This window comes from Thamnophis elegans, chromosome 6, assembly GCF_009769535.1.
Source record: "Thamnophis elegans isolate rThaEle1 chromosome 6, rThaEle1.pri, whole genome shotgun sequence".
In the NCBI taxonomy this organism is placed as follows: Eukaryota; Metazoa; Chordata; class Lepidosauria; order Squamata; family Colubridae; genus Thamnophis; species Thamnophis elegans.
Window position 1 is genome coordinate 63392250 of NC_045546.1, and position 19674 is coordinate 63411923.

Consider the following 19674-nt stretch of genomic DNA (forward strand, 5'->3'; position numbering starts at 1 on the left):
ATGGGCAAATGTAATGGGACGAAGATGGTTCCATAGGTAGTCTGAGCCCATACCATATAGGGCTTTATAGATCACAACCAATACCTTAAATTGGACCAGGAATCAGTGTAGTTCTCAGAACAAATGTGTCATATGTACCCTTTTGGGGGCATCTAGAATTGCTCCCGTGGCTGCATTCTCCCACACCCCACCCTGCCCCACCTGCCACCCCTAAGTTGCATCCATAAAGGGGGCGAGGGGCAGGAAGCCCTGCCATGCCTGGCAAGGGGGAGAAGAGACGGCAAGAATCGCGGCTGCTTTTGCAGCCGATTGAGGCTGCAAAAGCAGGAGGCCCCATGCGCCTCGTGCCCCCTTCAAGAACAGTCTTATCTCAATCAGTTGCCAAGAGCTTGGCCCCAATTGAGGATCCCTGGGGTGGAGCCTGCAGCCTGGCACTTGAGAGGATCTTGCGGGGGTGGGGGAGCGCCTTTATGCAACCCACCTCTCTTTCAAGTGGACAGGAAGCTCCCTCCTACCATTCAGCCGACTGGTTGAGAATCAGACAGTCATGGGAATTGCCTGTAATTCTTGTTAGTGTAAGGCTGCATGTTGCAAAGAACAGAGGAAGGCGGTGGGGGTGGAGGACGAAGCAAGGCAGGGGCTGCAGAGCTGCCCCAAGGCCCCACACTGGCTTACCTGAAGGCCGTTCAGCTAGGCCACCCATGCCAAGCCTTCCCCCCTCCCCAGGGGAGCCACATCCTTCCACTAACCTGTTTTCCAGCTCTGTTCTCGCTGTGCATTCAGGACAAGAAAATTAGTCTGTGCGACCATGGTAAAAAAAATACCAGAAATTCACACCTTCCAACTTCTCACAAAAAAAAGTCTCACAAAGTTGGAAGTAGTCCCACAGACTATTTTTTCTTGCCCTGCACATGTCAGTTGAGAGTGGATCAGGTAAGCAGGTTAGTGAAGGGATGTGGCTGCCTTGGGAGGGAGGGTGAGGGACCTGTGTGTATTTGTGTGTGTGAGAGAGAGGGGGGGGAGATGGAGAGAACGTTGCTGCCCGCCATGGATAACTCTTCTCTCCCTCCCTCCCTCTCCCTCCCTCTCTTCTACACACACACCATTCTTTCTTTGGGATCCCAGCACAGATGCCCCTCCCAGGATTGCAAGGCTGAAGGCTTTGGATTGAGCCTTTTGGTGGGGTGGGGGGTGTCTGTGTTCCAATCCCAATAAAGAACGATTGGCAGGAGAGGGGGTGGATTTTCCTTCAGCTGTCCTTTCTCCCTTCTCTTTGACAGCCACCTGGTTTCCAATGGGGTGGAAACCTTCCAACCAAGGTCCTTCGCTTCCCCATGGAAAATGCTCTGAAGCGAGTGGGGAGGCAAAGAGCCAGTCGATACCATGGAGGGAGTTCTCTATCTGGTCCCCTGTTGTAGCCTTTTAGCTACTACTGTCCCACCTTGCTTCCCTCTCCCCTTAAAACGAGACTAGGGAAGAAAGCTGGGAGGGAGGAATCTAAGAGGGAGGGAAGAAGAGACCCAGGCAGATCCCTCTCTGAATATCCTCCCACCCAGATTTCAACTGATTTCCTCTCTGATCCTCCAACGAACAGACCACACCTCTCTTTTTGGACTATGGGACATTTATTGGGAGGAAATTGGATTTTTATTGGGTCTTCTCCCTGCCCTACTCCAAAAGGAAAGCCAGATGGGATTCTCCTTCTAGAATTCCCCTACCATTCCCCCTGCTCCCTGTTCCTTTCCCTCTACCCCCTACTCAATTCCACTTTGGGACAGAGGAGCGCACCCTGGAAACACACGTTGGGGCGCTTGGCCTGCAACCCTCTGCACTCCTCTTGTGCTGGGTTGCTGAGGAGGGGGGAGCAATCCTGATGCCTCTACTTCCCCCTCCCCCATGGCCCCAGCCATTGCTGTCCGGTTTCCTCAAAGGCGCAGTATGTTTCAAAGGCAGAAGCTCACATCTGGAGGTGATTAACAGTGTCCCACTGCGAGAGCTGGGCCAGGTCTCTCCACCTTCTGACTCGCCAATGTGGGTGCTTCTGTTGGGCCAGCCACCGCAGCCCTCCCACTGGGCTTTTGTGCTCAGTGCTTGGCTGGGAGAGGGGAGCACTTCTCCATGCTGCCTCCTGCTTTCTCTTGGCCCCACCAATGAGGGAGGAAGAAGATCTGTGCTTCAAGGATCACCCTGCAAGATCTGCCCCTGCCATTTTCTCCCAGCCCTCTTTGCTGGTGGCAACAGCAAATGTACCGTGATGAAGGCGGAATGCTGTTGCCCTGCAAAGACAAGTGCAGGGGCGCTTTGCTCCTGCACTAAGACTCGGTCCATTGCCACTGCCAACAGGGCAACAACTCTTTCATTCCCCTGCCATGACAGGGCCACAGGGAGCTACAGCAGAGGGATGAAACCGTCGTATGGCTTCAGGAGGAATATGGGATCCCACCTCCCCCATTGTGAAGAGTGTGAGTGAAAAAATTAATCAATTCCAACTTTGTGAGTTTCTTTTGTGAGAAGTTGGAATTAATTGGGTGAAATGCAGTGGAGAAATGCAATTGGAGCTGGGCTAGGGAGACATCATGCATGCCCACAAAGAAGGCTCTACATGCTACATCTGGAACGCACGTCATAAGTTCGCCATCATGGGTCTAGAGGATGGGCATTGTTATCCAAAAGCAGTCATTCCTTTCCGTCTCCTGAATTTATGATGGGGGAGGAACTATCAGTATGTTTATTCAGGATGAATGCATTATATAGATAAGACCCCTTTGAAATCAACTGGTCTGAAGCTATTGGAGTACCAAATTTTGTTGAGCTATGTAAGTCAGAATAAGCATTCATTTTTTAATGTATTTATTTATTTTGCATACTTCTAGGCTGTTTCAGTCATGAGACTCTATGCAACTTACTGCAAAGAATACAATATATAGATAAAACATTAGCAAAATGATCAAATGATCAAATAATAAATACAATTAACATAAATTCAACATAATGCTATCATTGTTCTAAAAGCAAACAACTTTTAATTCCAAAGCAGAAAGTTTTATCCCAATGCACATATAACTTCCATTCTCACCTCAGTCCCCAAAGATGCACTTAAAACCATCCTGAATATTAGAAGAAAAAGGAATACTTAGGAAGGAGCAGAATCAGTGGTGGTATTGTTGCATAACAAAACAGCAGGAATGCAGTCAGCACAGAAACAATAGAAATTTACAGATCATACAGATTAACAGAGTTGGAAGGGACCTTGTAGGTCATCTAGTCCAACCCACCCACCCAACCAAGCAGGAGACCCTACACCATTTCTGATAAATGGCAGTCCAATCTCTTAGTGAAAGCCTCACACAATTTCCAAAGGCAAACTGTTCTGTTGGTTGATCGTTCTCTGTCAGAAAATTTCTCCTTATTTCCAGGTTGAATCTCTCCTTGTTCTTGACAGGATTAGGCCAGGGAAGGAATTTTAAAAATGTTAATACAGAGCAGGAGTTTCTTGTCAGAGTTCTTAATGTCTTTTTAAATATGTGTTCTAATTAGCAGAATTGATTTTATTAATTTGAAATTAGGTTGCAATGCTGTTTCTATGTTTATGTATTTTGATCCTGCATTTTCAGCATTTAAGAGTTAACTTACAGTATTAGACTGTAAAAATTTCAAATTATCTTGTAACTGTGTTGCTTGTGAGTGATGGAGCACTCACACCTTCTGAAGCCAAATATTCCATTGGTTGATTGGTCTAACCCTTAGGAAATTTCTTCTTAGTCCTAGGTTGCTTCTCTCTTTGGTTAGGTTCCACCCATTGTTTCTTGTTGTGCCTTTTGGTGCTTTGGAAAATAGATTGACCCCCCTCATTTTTGTAGGAGTCCCTCAAATTTTCTGACAGAACAATTAATCATGGGAACACCTTGTCTCCAGAAATTGTAAATGCTCCAACACTGGAGGTTTTAAAGAAGAGATTGGATAAACATTTGTCTGAAGTGGTGTAGGATTTCCAGCTGTGGGAAGGAATGAACCCCCCCCTCATTTCCCCAAATAAAATAGTAGTCACAAGGAAAGGCTCCCAGAAAAGCAAGAAAAATCAAGCTGCTAATAAAGAAACCTGTCTGAGGCTCATTCCGGCCAGCTGCCTAAGGAACTTTATAACAAGAAAACAGCTACTAGTGTTTAGAGATAATGAGCCTATTGAAAGTGGAAGCCAGACTTTCTGCTCTATTCACAAGCAGGCAAACAGATTGGTAGAAAACCCATTCAAGACATGATATTTTGAAATCTCCCTGTGGCAAGATTTGTCAGCTAACAAAATAGAGTAATAGAATCAGAATAAGTGGCCCCCACACTCAAGACCTGACACAGGAGGAAAGTCATTTAGCCACAATAGGAATTGCCCAAACCCTTTTAGAAACACAAAGCTAATATTACACAAACCCCAAAATTTCAAAAACATAGAACCGTATAAGAATCCTTCCTCTTATCCAGTTCGTTGTTCAGCTGACCCAGAACCGAACTGCTGAATGTCACTTCACTTCTGCAATTAAAAGCTGCCTTCCGAGCAGCTGCTTCTTGGCTTTTCAATTTAAAGAGACAGCATCTCATCTCCCCCCCTTCTTTGCCAAGCGATCTCCCTTTTGGAAAGCAAGCCCCAATTTTTTCCTTCTAATACTGCTTAAGCAGGGGATTGGATTAGAATACCTCCAAGGTCCCTTCCAACTCTGTTATTCTACTAAATATTGGAAAAGTACTATTTTATTGTGAGTTGGACTAAGGAGAAATTTCCTAAGGGTAACACCAATCAAGTTGGCCATGCCCATCCAGTTATATGCCCATCCAGCTTGTCATTAGGGCAGAGAATCAGTTGTTAAATTATTTGAATCCCACCACTGAGCAGAATCACTCTCAAACTCTGTAGTGCCCTATAGAGATATGATGAAATCAAGCATTGCTGAGAGACCTAAAAAGATAAAGAGATACACATCCATATTGTTATCCAGGATCTCACCCAACGCTATAACCAGTATGGTTTCTGTTTCATGCCCAGGTCTAAATTCTGGATGAAAAGAATCCAGATAAACTGCATTCTATAGGGTGGTTTGTAAGTGATTGGACAGAAGATGATAATTGTCTAGCATGCCTGAATCCAGAGAGTGTCTTCTTCATGATGTATACTGTAGGAAGTTATCACCCAGCCCTCTCTCAGAAAAATGAAATATCCTAGGAAATATTGAAAAAGAAGAATATTTCTCAGGATGTGAAAAGGAAGAAACATGTTTTATAAAGAGAGAATAGCTCCCTGTAGCTTCTTGCCCATCCCCACTTTGTCAATGGGTCATTAAGAAGGCCAAGCCAGTCCCTTTACATAATAAAGAGTTCTCCCCTTCAGCTCCAGGGGGATGGGATTAAGGCATGATAATATTGGCCCTTTACCCAACTCCCCACATGGCATCTGAGAACTCAACCAAACCTGGATTCAAAATGCAGCCTAGAAAGTTGCCCCTGCATGGCCCCATGGGAGTCTGACAACCAATTAGATACAAATTTAAGATCAAAGGCCAGAGAGGGCATAAAACCAGGGACTCAGCTTCTCTTCCTTCCTTCTCTTTTCTCCACCAACATTGAAGCATGTGATCACTTTTTCTGTTCAGGACTCAAGCCATGTGGTCCTGGCCGCCAATAAACCATCTTTCCAAGCAGCCTCCATGTCTCCAGTGTCTTTTTCCCCTCTTGGAGCCGAACCAGAAGGACATTTATTTCAACAATACCATTGCCTGTTTCAGGTTCGAGAGCACCATCCTTTCCCACAATGAGGCATTGGCCATTTTCCTGATCCAGCCATTGCCACCCCTACCTGCTCCCAAGATACATAGGATTTTATAGCTTCATTTTTAAAGCATATCAATGTACTACATATAATGAAATAGACAAACATCGTAGCCTGTACCAAAAATATTTTGACCTCAAAGGCGGAATGAACACAGTAACATTATAAGGAGTATGAATTACAAATTTAACAGCCTTCTTTTTGGAGAATTTGTAAGGTGTTTTTTTTACAACAAAAATAAACATGGATGCTTTCAATTGTGGTTTATTTAATCTTTTTATGGTTTTGAGAATGTAAGAAGCTTCTTAGAAATATGTATTTAAATGCATAAAATAAAATGCACAAGTATAGATTGTATTACAAAGGAAACCAACTTGTGCTCAAACACAGTTTTATTAAAAATACATAATGGTAGAATATATGTATATATATTGTTCTGTCCTCACTACACATTAGTCTGTGTGCCGCTCGACATGCAGCTAAATTCACCTGTCCTTCAATAAATCAGACCATGTACATACATCTTGATGCTTTATTGAAAAGAACAGGATATGGTGAAACTGGGGGATATAAGAATATATATTATAAGAACAAAATACAAGATTGGCAGTATTGAGTTACTGCTCAACATAACAATTAATAAATACAAGTAATCTAAATCTCACCAGTGATGCTCTGTGAGTGGGATGTGGGTTTGTCTTTGGTTGAATATGTGCCACAGATCAAGATGGATGATTCTTTGTGCTTCTGCTTCCTCCAAATGCTAAAGGAAATTAAGTCTGGCTTCCCAGCATGCACTTGTTTTAAGAGTGCTGGCTGATGGGTAAAAGGGTTGAGTCAGCTTCAAAACAATATAATTGGTATTTGTTCCTCTAGACACTAGATGGGGCGAGAGCAACAACAATATAAGGATTGTATATTGGGGCATGACAAATATATATGCTTATTAATCCATAAATCAATAACGAGAATACCCTTTGCTGGGACATAATAATTTTAGATATTGAGATTTAAAATAATTTTGGAGTCTAGATGTCATAAATTATTTTTTTGCCTACATACATTATTGAATGAAAAACTAAATTTTAGTTATAAATTGATGAAAATAAAGTTTTTATTTTTTCCATCCATCCACCTAAAATCTCATCATCGACCTCACATAAGAACACCCATTTTAAAGTATTGCATAAGTAGTTTTCATGTTAATTTTGCTGTGCTCAGCTTCAGCTCCAGGCGCAAAATCATGGAGACAACTTAATCTTATGAGATTTTTCTATTTTACATCCTAACTTACATACTTTTTGGAGTGTAAGATGCACTCCCACCCCCACCCCCCAATAGTTGGTGGAAATGTCTGTGCGTCTTATACAGTGAATGTTTACAAAGCCCCACCCACCTGCTGGGCCCCACCCTTCAGCCTCTGCCTCCCAGCAATTTTCTTCCTTGCAGCAAACAGCAAACAGCCTGGTCAATTTCAGCATAACCTGATTTAGCATGAGCAGCTGATTTGCGATTGGATCGGCCTCCTGCAATACCACCTATCAGATGTTCCAGGCTGTGAGGATTGCCGCTGCCCATTGATGCCATCACTGCTGTTACCTATCACCTCATCTGAGTGCCCCATTTTTGGACTCCGCACATCCTGTTTTCAGCCTCCGTACCAGGGGTGAAATTCTGCAGGTTCTGGAGAACTGGTAGAGGAAATTTTGAGTAGTTCTGAGAATTGGAAAATACCACCTCTGGCTGGGCCCAGAGTGGGGAGGGAATAGGGATTTTGCAGTATCTTTTCCCTGCCACACCCACCAAGCCAGGCTCACAGAACTGGTAGTAAAAAAAATTGAATTTCACCACTGCTCTGCACACCTCATTTTTGGCCTCCGCATGCCCCATTTTTGATCCCACCGCCTGGAACAGGCCAAAAATGGGACGTGCGGAGGCCGAAAATAGGGCCCATGGAGGGTGAAATGGGATTCATGGAGGCTGAAAATGGGGCATGCAGAGGTGGCGATTGGTAGACAGCCTTGATGGCCAGCCAAGGGGCTGATGGATGGTGGTGATCCCTGCAGCCTGGAACAGCTGATGAGAGGTATTGCCGGAGGCAGATCCAGCCGCCAATCAGCTACTAAATCAGGCTATGCTGAAGCTGACCACGTTGTTTGCTGCAAGGAGGCAAACTGCTGGGAGGTAGAGGCAGATTTTTTGGGGGGTTTCCTCCCCAAAAGCTGGGTGTGTCTTATACTTTGGAGAGTCTTATGGTCTGAAAAATATGGTAATTGTGCGCATATTTATTTATTTAGTTTGCTAAGTAAATTATCTTGAGACCAGGTTTTGATAGATCTTTAATTTATCTCCCCATAATGCTACCCCAAAGTTTTTTCTATATAGTAAGCTGAGGATATATATATCCAGTTTTGTTCATACACTTGGGTGTATTTCTTACCATTTCAAATAAACCAAACCTTTGAAATCTGGATTCTTCATGTGAGTCTTGTTTGATTTGACAATTATCCAATTCTAGTCAAAATTACTGGTTTAATCCAGGTTTAATCCATCTGTAATTTAATAAGTCTGTCTCCTTGAAGCTAAAATAATTGTGTATGTTTCTTTCTTTCTACAGTGTTGCAACCACCACTGCATATTTATCCTTCAGAGCTCATCTTTCAACATAGTGTAAAATGTATCAACATGGGTGTTATAAGTGACAGCAGTAATATAAAGGTTGGTAAATATTATAGGGAAATGTGGCTGCTTCTAATTGTGCCACACTGTTGTTCTATAGTTCTGTTTATGTAGTGTTTTTCAAGCAAGAAATAGTAATTCTAATGCTGGTAATATATTTTTGCTCACATTATTTCTGCATACTTAAATTCTGTTTCTGCTTTGGTTTTCTGTATGAGGGCAGAGTAAAAACATACCACACATAAACATATACAGATGCATATATATCCTGAAAACTATAGTGCTTCTTTATACCTGCAATAAATCAAATATATGTTACAGACTATAGAATACAGGTGTCAGCGTTCCAAATATTATGCAGAATTAAATCAGAGTCAAAGGCAAAACTATCTTTAAAGTTCCAATTTAATAAGACAGGCATGTTTGGCATCCTGCTATGGAATCCCAATTCTGGAAGTTACATCAGAATCCCACCCAGTTAAAAGTTCATGATCTTGTCCCCACACCCACAGTCCATCACATGGTCCAATCTTCTTCTTCCACAACTGCTTCCGATCAGGTGCAAAGGTGTGAAGACAAAAGATGACCTTGAGCTTCTAGAAAGGAATTTTTTATTTTGAAAACAACACATTCTACCCCTTGCTATTTCCCCCCCCCCCCCCGCCTTAATGAGAGTGTGGCAGACCAAAGATTCTTAAAGGAACCACTGCAGGCCTGACAGGCAGCCTCTCTTCAAAAGAGAAAGAGTTTCTGGAAAAAAAAATTAAAGAAAGGTTATTATATATACCTAACCACCCCTCCCTCCCCCAAGGGGACTCTTTGGCTTATCAGGGAACTTCTCATGGAATTGTTACTAATTTATCTGCTTTTAAATCCCAACTTTTCACCCATGTAGCTTCAGACAAAGGGTACACCTTCCAATGCACCAAATATTGTAAGCGACCTCTATACATCCTGGAATCTAAGATTTTTTTCACTTATAATGTGTTTCCCCTTCTACCACTACAGGAGAAGGGGGAGCTTGGGCAGATGGCCTTATGCTAGACCCCATTACAGGTTTTAACAAGCTTTGTGGCCGGAGCGCCCCCAATTAAGGTTCCATTTACTTGCTCAAACCGAATAGGGTGGGTTAGGGGTCTTGTGCGTATACCTAGCTGCTCCACTATTGACATGCTGATTAAGCATCTGGTGCAGCCAGTGTCTATGACCGCCCCAACTTCCCCTTCTACCCCTGTTCTGGGTACTTGGAGTTGGGATTTTATGGTAAAGGAGGGAATAGGTGCACTCACCATTGGGTCGTCTTCGGCATTTTCAGCCTCCTCCTCCTCCTCCTCCTCGGCGGTGCCAGGGGCTAGTAGTAGGGCTCTCCGCCTCCATTGGCTGCTGTAGTAAACGGCTCTTTTTGGGTGACTTTTGGGGTTTTTTCTTCATTGCGCTGGCAGATGGTTGGCGCTGTTGTGGAACAGGAGCTGGAGCCAGGCATTCTGTTGCTCTGTGCCCCATCTGATCGCATCGGTAACACTTTATAAAGGCCCCACGAGGGGTTGGTGGAGGCTTTTCAGCTTGCTGCCTCTGCGTACGTTGGCCCAATGGTTTTTTGGCAGGGGTTCCAGTACCAGGCTTTTGATAAGTGTTAATCTCGGGGTCTAATATGATTGCAGTGGTGTACCAATCTTGGAGACGTTCTGGGATCCCCTTACGGCACAAGCTTCTTTCAGTTTGGAATCTAAGGCCTTTTTGAATGTGTAGACCAAGAGTCTTTCTGGCCAATAGCGTAGTCTTCCAGCTATTCTCCGGAACTCCCAAACTAATTCCTTCACGGGACGACCAGCCTGTCGCAATTCATGGATCTGGTCTTCAGCATCCACATTTTGGGCCACATCGCTAAACCTGGCGTGCATCAGTTGGATGAACCCATTTATATCATCTAGCTCAGGAGCCGCTTCCTCGTGGAGCTCTTCTATCCACTGCGCAGCCTCCTTTTCATTCATCCCCTCTGCTATTTCTTGGATCAACTCTCGATCACATGGGTATTGTGGCCCCACTTGATCAACGTACACCCATACTTGATTCAGGAAATAAGCCAGCTTATCTGGGGTCCCATTGAATGTTGCACGAAACCGTGGGGGTGTGGGAAGAGGGGGCGCTGGTGGTTGAACAGGGGCAGCTTGTTGGTCTGCTGCTGGGGGTGGTAAGCCCCTCTGCTGACCCACACCCATTGGTTGGGCAAAAGCCTGTGGAGGCATTGCTGGGGGGGCTGGACCCGGTGGCGGTCCCATTCCCTGGGTTTGTCCAGGAGCAGTTATATGGGAAGGCGCCATCTGCTGGAAGAGGGCAGGCGTCCATGGACATTGAGCCCATCCATGACCCGGGAAGAAAGCCCACCCTTGGTTTGTTTGATTCATGGGTTCGGAGTCACCCCTTTGCAGCTGTGGGGAGGTGCATGTGTTCCAGGCCCCTTTCTGCCGGCTGGATTGACCTCCCCTATTTGGAGGGGGGTCTGGTTGCACTCCAGTAGGAGGGAGGGTGTGCTGATGTGACTGCTCTTGGCATTACCCCAGCAGCAAGGGTGTGGGTTGACTCATTAGTTACTGTATGGAAGGAGCCAACATCTCCACTCCACTGTGTAGAAATTTCTCTGCTAGGAAAGGAGAATGTGGGCGGTGCCAGGTTCCACTGAGGGGTCCCTGAAGAGGGGAGGGTTTTTATTTCACTCACGTTTAGCCGTAGGAAATGGTCTGGAAGGCACATTAGAGAAGGATTGTGGTAGGGGGGGCTGAGTTCTCCATTCATCAGATCTTCTGGTCATCGACCAGTCATCTGTTGGAGTTTCCCTGGCAACCCCCTCTTTTCTAGCAGGCATTCCTTAGAAGTCATAAATCTTGAGGCATCATCGCGAAACTCCTTTCGCCGGGCTCCCAATTGGTATTCCCTTTCCTTAATCTCTGCAGCCTCAACTATTTCTTTAGAAGGAACATATTGAGTTTCGGCCAATATAAGTGATCCGTTATTTTTGGCTTTCTCAGCTGCATTTTTTTCTTCCTCCATCTTCACTGAATTTTCGTACTGCCCAGGGTTGGGTCAGAACTGGGATTCAGTACCCCCTAACAGCTTTCCAGCTTGGGATGCTGATAACTTATCTTAAGGGAGAATTGGGATAATGTCAGCATTCCAAATATCATGCAGAATTAAATCAGAGTCAAAGGCAAAACTATCCTTAAAGTTCCAATTTAATAAGACAAGCATGTTGGCATCATGCTATGGAATCCCAATTCTGGAAGTTACATCAGAATCCCATCCAGTTAAAAGTTCATGATCTTGTCCCCACATCCACAGTTCATCACATGGTCCAATCTTCTTCTTCCACACTAGCACCTACGCCCAACTGCTTCTGATCAGGTGCCAAGGTGCGGAGACAAAAGATGACCTTGAGCTTCTAGAAAGGAATTTTTTATTTTGAAAACAACACATTCTACACCTTGCTATTCCCCCCTTAATGAGAGTGTGGCAGGCCAAAGTTCCTTAAAGGAACCGCTGCAGACCTGACAACAGGATTAACAAAAAAAATCTACTTGCAGATTTAAAATTTAAATTGAAAGATCTCACTGAAACATAAAGCTAAGTTACTGATCAAATTTATAAGGCCCATGATGGCGAACTTATGGCACACGTGCCAGAAGTGATACACAGAGCCATCTCTCCAGGCACGCAAACCGTTGCCTGTTGCTCTTCTTGGTTCCGGCGTGCTGGCCAGCTGGTCTTCACATGGCACTGATGCACATCCAATGCACATCCGTGGTCCCGAGTGCCTGGCTGGTTCGGGCACGCAGGGCAGCGTTTACTGGCTGGGCAGCCAGCCACCCCAGCTGCTCCTGCCGCCACAAGCTACCCCAGGAGGGCCAGAGGAGAGTGCAGCATGGAGATGCCATCAAGTGGTAAGAGGCGTGGCAGGCCAGCCAGGAAGTTGAAAGCTGCTGCCAAGGAATAAGAGTGGAGGGGCTGCACTGACTCTCCCACCTGCTGGCCCCCCAAGCCGAGCCACAGGAATGCCGATGCCCCTTACCTCCAAGGCCTGGAAGGGGCTCCAGCTTTCCCCACCCACCTTTCTCTCTCTGTCCAGGGCTGCGGAACCGGGTCATCGGTGGGGATCTCCCACCATCCTGATGAGGACCAGGGGACAAAAGGACCCCCGAAAGGCAAGGTGGAGCTGGCACATGTGCACTGGACAGCTGGTCTTTGCACCACATATGTGCCAGAAACTAGAAAACCAGGTGGCCATCATGTATGCGAGTGCTGGAATGTGTACTTATTGCATTTGCATCTTGTTTTTTTCTTTGAATAAGTTTTTATTTTATTCAGAAAATTAAGGTAAAATACAAATTCAAGAGGGAGAGTGTCAGCCTCCGCGTTGCTACTGCTTCGGCTGCCATTGAAACGGGGAGGGGGGGCATGGTATTTGGGAGGGGACTCATTGTTGTCCCCATGGAGGTTGAGGACGAACAATCTATAAGGCGCTGGTGTCGACAGCGAATTGGAGAGACATTGCCCTCCAGAGCTGCCGGGCACGAAAGATGCCGACGCCGACACCGCTTGAAGATGCCGTGGCCCAGCTGGCCGGGAGACCTCTCCGGAGTTAGCATCTGACTGCTGCGATCACTGAGGCCGCCTGAGAACGCCTAGGCCGCTTGAGAACGCTTGAGAATGCCGAGGCTTGCGAATGCCCAGCTGTCCTGGAGGAGCCATTTGGTTGCCCCGACCACTGAGGCCGTGTGAGAACGCCGTGGCCGCTGAGAGCCCCATAGCCCAGCCGCTTGGGAACACCGAGGCCCCTTGAGAGCGCCGTGGCTCATGAATGCCGCGGCCCAGCTGTCCTGGAGGAGCCCCGACCTCACCGGAGCTACCATCGGACTGCTTCAATCACTGAGGCCGCTCGAGAACGCCGCGGCCTGAGAACGCCTCGGCCCAGCTGCTGGAGGATATTGTGGCCCAGCTGTCCTGGAGGAGCCCTGGCCTGGGGGAGCTCCGATCCTACTGTGACTGCCGCTAATCGCTACGGTCTCAGCTGTTGGAGGTCCGTCTTGGGGGGCCGTTGCCTGACTACTTAAACCGTTGCTGTGCTGTTGCGGGGTTAGGACTACGGCTAGGGTTAGGGCTATCTTAGGGTTAGGTTAGGACTAGGGTTAGGATTTGGATTAGGGTTAGGGTCAGTACCAGGATCAGGGTTAGGGTCAGGGTCAGGGTTAGGGTAGGTTAGGGTTAGGGTTGGGGTTGGGGTTGCTAGACCGATGGTTCGCTGGCTCGCTGACACCGCCTGAGAACGCTGCGGCTCAGCTGTTGAGAGGGGTTTCCCCCCTCTCCTCCCCCCTCCCCCTTTGCATCGTGGATGCAGTCCTTTGGTTTTATTCTGACTGCCAGGGGGGATGTGCTCTGACCATTATAATCTCAGCCGTCTGACGACCATGACTGGCTCCTCGGCTTTCGTTGCTATAACTGTTGCCATCTACAGCTTTTTTGCCTCCTGGCCATCCCTGCCCTGCCTTCGTCCTCCGGACCACCATTGTGGAGTGAGCCGGGACTTTTGACTCTATTTCCAGCCTCCCTGAGATTCCAGCTTGTGCTCCTGCTTACTATTCTGTGTTTCTATCCTGGCAGAAAGAGAGGGCAGGGGATGAAGAGGACGTGGGCAGGGAGCTTGCTTTTTACCTCCCTCCAAGTGACATTAATCCTCCAACTGTTCCAGACTCTTGGACCTTGCTCTCCCTGTTGGAGAAAACTGGAACATTAGCCTCCTCTGCTACACTAGGATGATTTTGCACGAACTTAATTTTGCACTATTGCGCAACTTTTAAATGGTATGGGGAGTGCATGTGGTATGGGTGTGACTGAATGAATGAGCCCACTTTTATTAACCTATTATTGTTGTATTTTGTGTTTTTAACTGTTACGTGGGGATTGCTTGGGTGTATGGATGTGTATGTTTGAGAGGGCTGGGTCTACAACCTGGTGCCTCCTACACTGAGTGCTACTGCAGAAGTGTTAGGGGGCCCAGGCCCAATCCCAGCCTTAGAATGCTTGTGTTAAATGGCCTGCCGAAGAATGCAGCAGCTGGGGGGGAATGGGGACTACAGACATGGGAGTGGGCCGGAGCATTACGGTCATGACAGGGAGGGGCAGGTATGGCGGGAACTTCAGGGCTAGCCATTACCGGGGAAGGAGGATCCGCTACGTCACAGCGATCCCTCCTTCCGGCCCTATTAGTTCCACTCCAAGGCCAGATGGTGAGAGTTGTCAGGGCTCTGGTCTCAGGCTGCTGTTGCTAAATGCCAGGTCTGTGGTTCACAAGGCTCCCCTCATCCGGGACCTAATATTAGACGAGGGGGCAGACCTGGCATGTATTACTGAAACCTGGCTGGGCCCGGAGGGAGGAGTCCCCCTCACGGAAATGTGCCCAGAGGGTTTTCAGGTGCTTCATCAGCCGTGAACCCAGGAAAGGGGTGGGGGAGTGGCTATCATCATCCGAGGGTCTTTAGTTCCTCGTAGGATCCCTGCTCCGGAGCTTGTCGGGTGTGAGTCCTTGCTGGTGAAGTTGGACCTTGGGGGTCAAGTGGGCTTGTTGTTAACGTACCTTCCTCCCAACAGCGTTGCAACAGCCCTCCCCTCGCTCCTCGAGTCTGTAGCCGAGCTGGCAGTTGAGTTCCCCAGGCTTATGATACTGGGGGATTTCAACCTGCCTTCGCTCGGTGATCACTCTGATGGGGCACAGGAGTTCATGGCTTCCATGACAACCATGGACTTGACCCAAGTAATTTGGGGGCCGACTCACTCAGCGGGTCACACACTTGACCTCGTATTCCTCTCGGAGCAGTGGAGATGTGATCTAGATTTGAGGGGTATTGAGATCTTGCCCTTGTCATGGTCTGATCACTTCCTACTGAGGCTTGTCTTTCGGAAACCAATCCCCCACTGTAGGGAGGAGGAACCGATTAGGTGGTTCCACCCCAGGCGCCTGATGGACCCTATGGGATTTCAGACGGCGCTTGGTGTAATACCTGACGCTCTCGTCCACAGTCCGGTGGAGGCCTTGGTTGCTGCTTGGAATATAGCGGCGGCGGGGGCTCTAAACCGGATTGCGCCTTTACGGCCTCTCCGAGGTAGCGGATCCAGGAGGGCCCCTTGGTTTACTGAGGAACTCCGGGAGATGAAGTGCCAAAAGAGACGTCTAGAGCGCCACTGGAGGGCCAGTAACTCTGAGTCAGACCGAGCACTGATGAGAGGCTATGTCAGAGCCTATCTTGTGGCAATATGAGCAGTGAAATGTGCGCATTTTGCCTGTCTTATTGCGTCCGCTGAATCGGGCCCAGCCGCCTTGTTTAGAATAACCCGCTCCCTCTTGAAAGGGAGGGATGCGGATGACCCTTTACAAGGTAGAGCTGAGGAGTTCGTTCAGTTTCTAGTGGATAAAGTCGCTCGGATTCGGACAGACCTGGACTCCAATTGCACGGTACCAGCCGAGGTACCGGGGGAAGGTCTTGAGCGGAATTTATGGATTGAGTTTCAACTTGTCACGCCTGAGGAAGTGGACAAGGCCATGGGAGCAGTGAGTGCCTCCACTTCTGAATCCGTGCCCCTCCTGGCTGGTTGTGAACAGCAGGGAGGTGACACATGGCTGGATCCAGACGATTGTTAACACCTCTCTCCGGGAGGGATCCTTCCCACTCCTTCTAAAGGCTGCGGTGGTGAGACCCCTCCTGAAGAAGCCGTCCTTGAATCCAGCCATCTTGAGTAACTACCATCCAGTGTCCAACCTCCCCTTTGTAGGGAAGGTTGTTGAGAAAGTGGTGGCCTTTCAACTCCAGCGGTCCTTGGATGAAACCGATTATCTGGATTCCTTTCAGTCTGGATTCAGGCCTGGCTACAGCACAGAAACTGCTTTGGTCGTGCTGATCGATGATCTCTGGAGAGCTAGGGATAGGGGCCATGCCTCTATCCTAGTGCTCCTTGACCTTTCAGCGGCCTTTGATACCATCGACCATGGTATCCTTCTGCGGCGGTTGCGGGAGGTGGGAGTGGGAGGCACCGTTCTTCGGTGGTTCTCCTCCTACCTCTCGGACAGGTCGCAGTCGGTGTTGGTCGGAGGGCAGAGATCGACCCCTAGGCCCCTCAACTATGGGGTGCCACAGGGTTCGGTCCTGTCCCCACTCCTATTTAATATCTACATGAAGCCGCTGGGTGAGATCATACGTCGGCACTGGATAAAATACCACCAATATGTGGACGATACAAAGCTGTATCTGTCCACCCCGTGCCAACTCAGTGAAGTGGTTGAAGTGATGTGTCAGTGCCTGGAGGCTGTCAGGGTCTGGATGGGAATGAACAAGCAATCCCAACAAGACCGAGTGGCTATTGATGCTCCCTCCCAAAGATTGGCCATTTACACCATCTCTCAGCCTGGGGGGTGAAATTATACGCCCCTCAGAAAGGATTCGCAATTTGGGAGTCCTCCTGGACTCACAGCTGACTTTAGAACATCATCAGTCGGCTGTGACCAGTGGGGGCATTTGCCCAGGTTCGCCTGGTGCACCAATTGCGACCCTACTTGGACCGGGAGGCCCTTCGAATAGTCACTCACGCCCTTGTGACCTCAAGACTGGACTACTGTAACGCGCTCTACATGGGGCTGCCCTTGAAGAGTATCCGGAGACATCAGCTTGTCCAGAATGCAGCTGCGTGAGCGATTGTGGGTGCACCTCGGTACACCCACGTTACACCTGTCCTCCGCGAGCTGCACTGGCTGTCCATTGGGCTCTGGACACGCTTCAAGGTGCTAGTCGTTACTTTTAAAGCCCTTCATGGTATCGGACCTGGGTACTTGAGAAACCGCCTCCTGCCGATTACCTCCCTAAGACCTATCAGATCCCACAGATTAGGCCTCCTCCGAATTCCATCTGCCAGCCAGTGTCAACTGGCAACTCCCCGGGGGAGGGCCTTCTCTGTGGCTGCTCCGGCCCTCTGGAACGATCTCCCCGTTGAGATCCGGACCCTCACCTCACTTCCGGCTTTCCGCAAAGCCACGAAGACTTGGTTGTTCCAGCAGGCCTGGGGCTGATGAAAGCCTGGCCCCAGTGGAAGTTGTGACTGTTGTTATATTTTAATTTGTTTGTCTTTTTTTTTCTTATTTGTATCCCCTTCCCTCCTTGGTTGTTAGCCGCCCTGAGTCTCTCGGGAATAGGGCGGCATACAAATTGAATAAACTACAACTACTACAACTTGTGGTGGAGGAAGATTCTAGATTTTGAACTGTCCACCTTACTGCGCATGTGGAGGAGGAGTGTTTCCCGCCAAGGCCAATGGACCAGCATTCCATCCTGGTCATGCCTTTCGAAGTTATCTCACACCTGACATTTGGGAGAATTATGATTGGACTGTGCACAGGATGCCAAGGGGAGGGGAATGAATTATACAATATATTATTCGCTTTCGTGCCTAAATAACTAGACTTAGCTTAGCTTCGCTTCTATTCATTTATAATTAGTAAAAGTACACTTGATTTCTACCAATGGAGTCCTGTGGTTTTCTTTCCTGATTTTTGAATGAAGAAGGGCTGACAATTAAGCTAAGTCTCACCTCCACCCCACCCGCTACAACCTACCGCTACAACCTACCGAGGGGGGTGTCCTCACAAGAAGGAAAAGAATGTCTTTGCATGTGAATGATCAAGAGGAAGGGGCGGCGGCAGAACCATCTTTAACTGAAAGGCTGGCTGGTCTTAGGGTGGAAGAGCCTACTGTTCGTCCCTGATGGACTTTGGGTGTGGGACAAAAAGAGTTGGCGGAGTTGGATGCGGGAGTCATGAGAATGAGACCGGAAAAAAAATCAGCGGAATGGGGCGACGCTGGGGAAGAGGATTACAAATTGTCCCACGCCATGAGGCTCCTCGAGGAAGCTTGGTCCGAACGCAAAAGCCGTGGAAGAGCAGTGGAAAGGGAGCAAGCTGAAGAGTTTGAGCAAAGGTACTCCATGCACAGGTTAAGGGAGGGTGAAGAAGCCGAGGGCGGTTGGGAGCAAGGAAACCCAGAACCAGCCTCCCCCTCCAGCTAGGGCCGCTCAAAGAGTGGGGGTGGGGGCAGGCGACGCCAAATGGCAAAAGTCCCTCCCTTAACAGTTGTTTATCATACAGGTCTGGAACTATATGGAGATTTATGGTCCGGATTTGGAAACTGATGATATGAAAGTGAGGATGGTTTTACTGTCATTGGAGAAAAAAGCGGCTGAATGGATGGTGGGCCTACACCAATGCAATTCCCCTCTCCTGAGGAATTTTAATGACTTTATGGCTGCAATGAAGAGGAGGTTTGATGACCTGCTGATTGAGAAACGCGGGAGGGTGAAATTTATGGCCCTGAAGCAGGGAAATAGACCGGTGGCAGATTATATTCAGGAGTTTCAACAGTTGTCAGCCTATATGAGGGGATGGTCAGAAGACGCTTTGTTGGATCAGTTCGCTGGGGGATTGAATGAAAAAATTTACCAGCAGTGCGTTAACAGACACCTTCCCCACCGGGTGACTGCTTGGTATGAACACGCAGCAAATGTTGAGTTAGATTTGGCCAGACTTCAAGGCATGAAAGAGGGAGAAGTGGAGAAGTCGCCCCCCCCCCACCAGATCAAAAAGCCCCCCTCTGCACCAGAAGTGAAGGGGAAGAGAAAATTCCGAAAGAATATTGGGATCTGAGAGGAGTATTTAGTGAGAAATCATCTGATAAGCTTCCCCCCCACAGACCCACTGATTGCACCATTGATATTTTGCCTGGAGTGACACTTCCCAAGCCCCAGATATATTCTATGTCTCCAACGGAGATGGAGGAAATGAGAAGATTCATTGACAAGAACTTGGAAAGGGCTTTCATTGAACTAACTAGACCCAAGGTAGCAGATCCTGTGCTATTCAGAGAAAAGAAAGATGGCTCTCTCAGATTATGTCTTAATTTTAAAAATTTGAACGCTATCTCTGCCCAGAACTTGTACCCATTACCACTGATGAAGGACATGCTGGCCCAACTTGGCAAGGGCCGTATTTTTACTAAACTGGACTTGAGGGAGGCATACTAGAGAGTCCGTATTAAAGAGGGGGACGAGTGGAAAACAGCTTTCAACTGCCCCCTTGCCTGTTTCCAGTTCCG

General features: G+C 47.8%; 1 protein-coding gene across 1 annotated transcript in view; it reads left to right on the top strand.

Moving 5' to 3' along the window:
• Positions 1–19674, top strand: part of LOC116510737 (cilia- and flagella-associated protein 47-like) — a 67686-nt gene that overhangs the window by 12531 nt on the left and 35481 nt on the right. The window contains exon 3 of the mRNA XM_032220388.1: positions 8433–8533. Coding sequence (XP_032076279.1) covers positions 8433–8533 — 101 coding nt within the window. The remainder of the gene's footprint in view (positions 1–8432; positions 8534–19674) is intronic.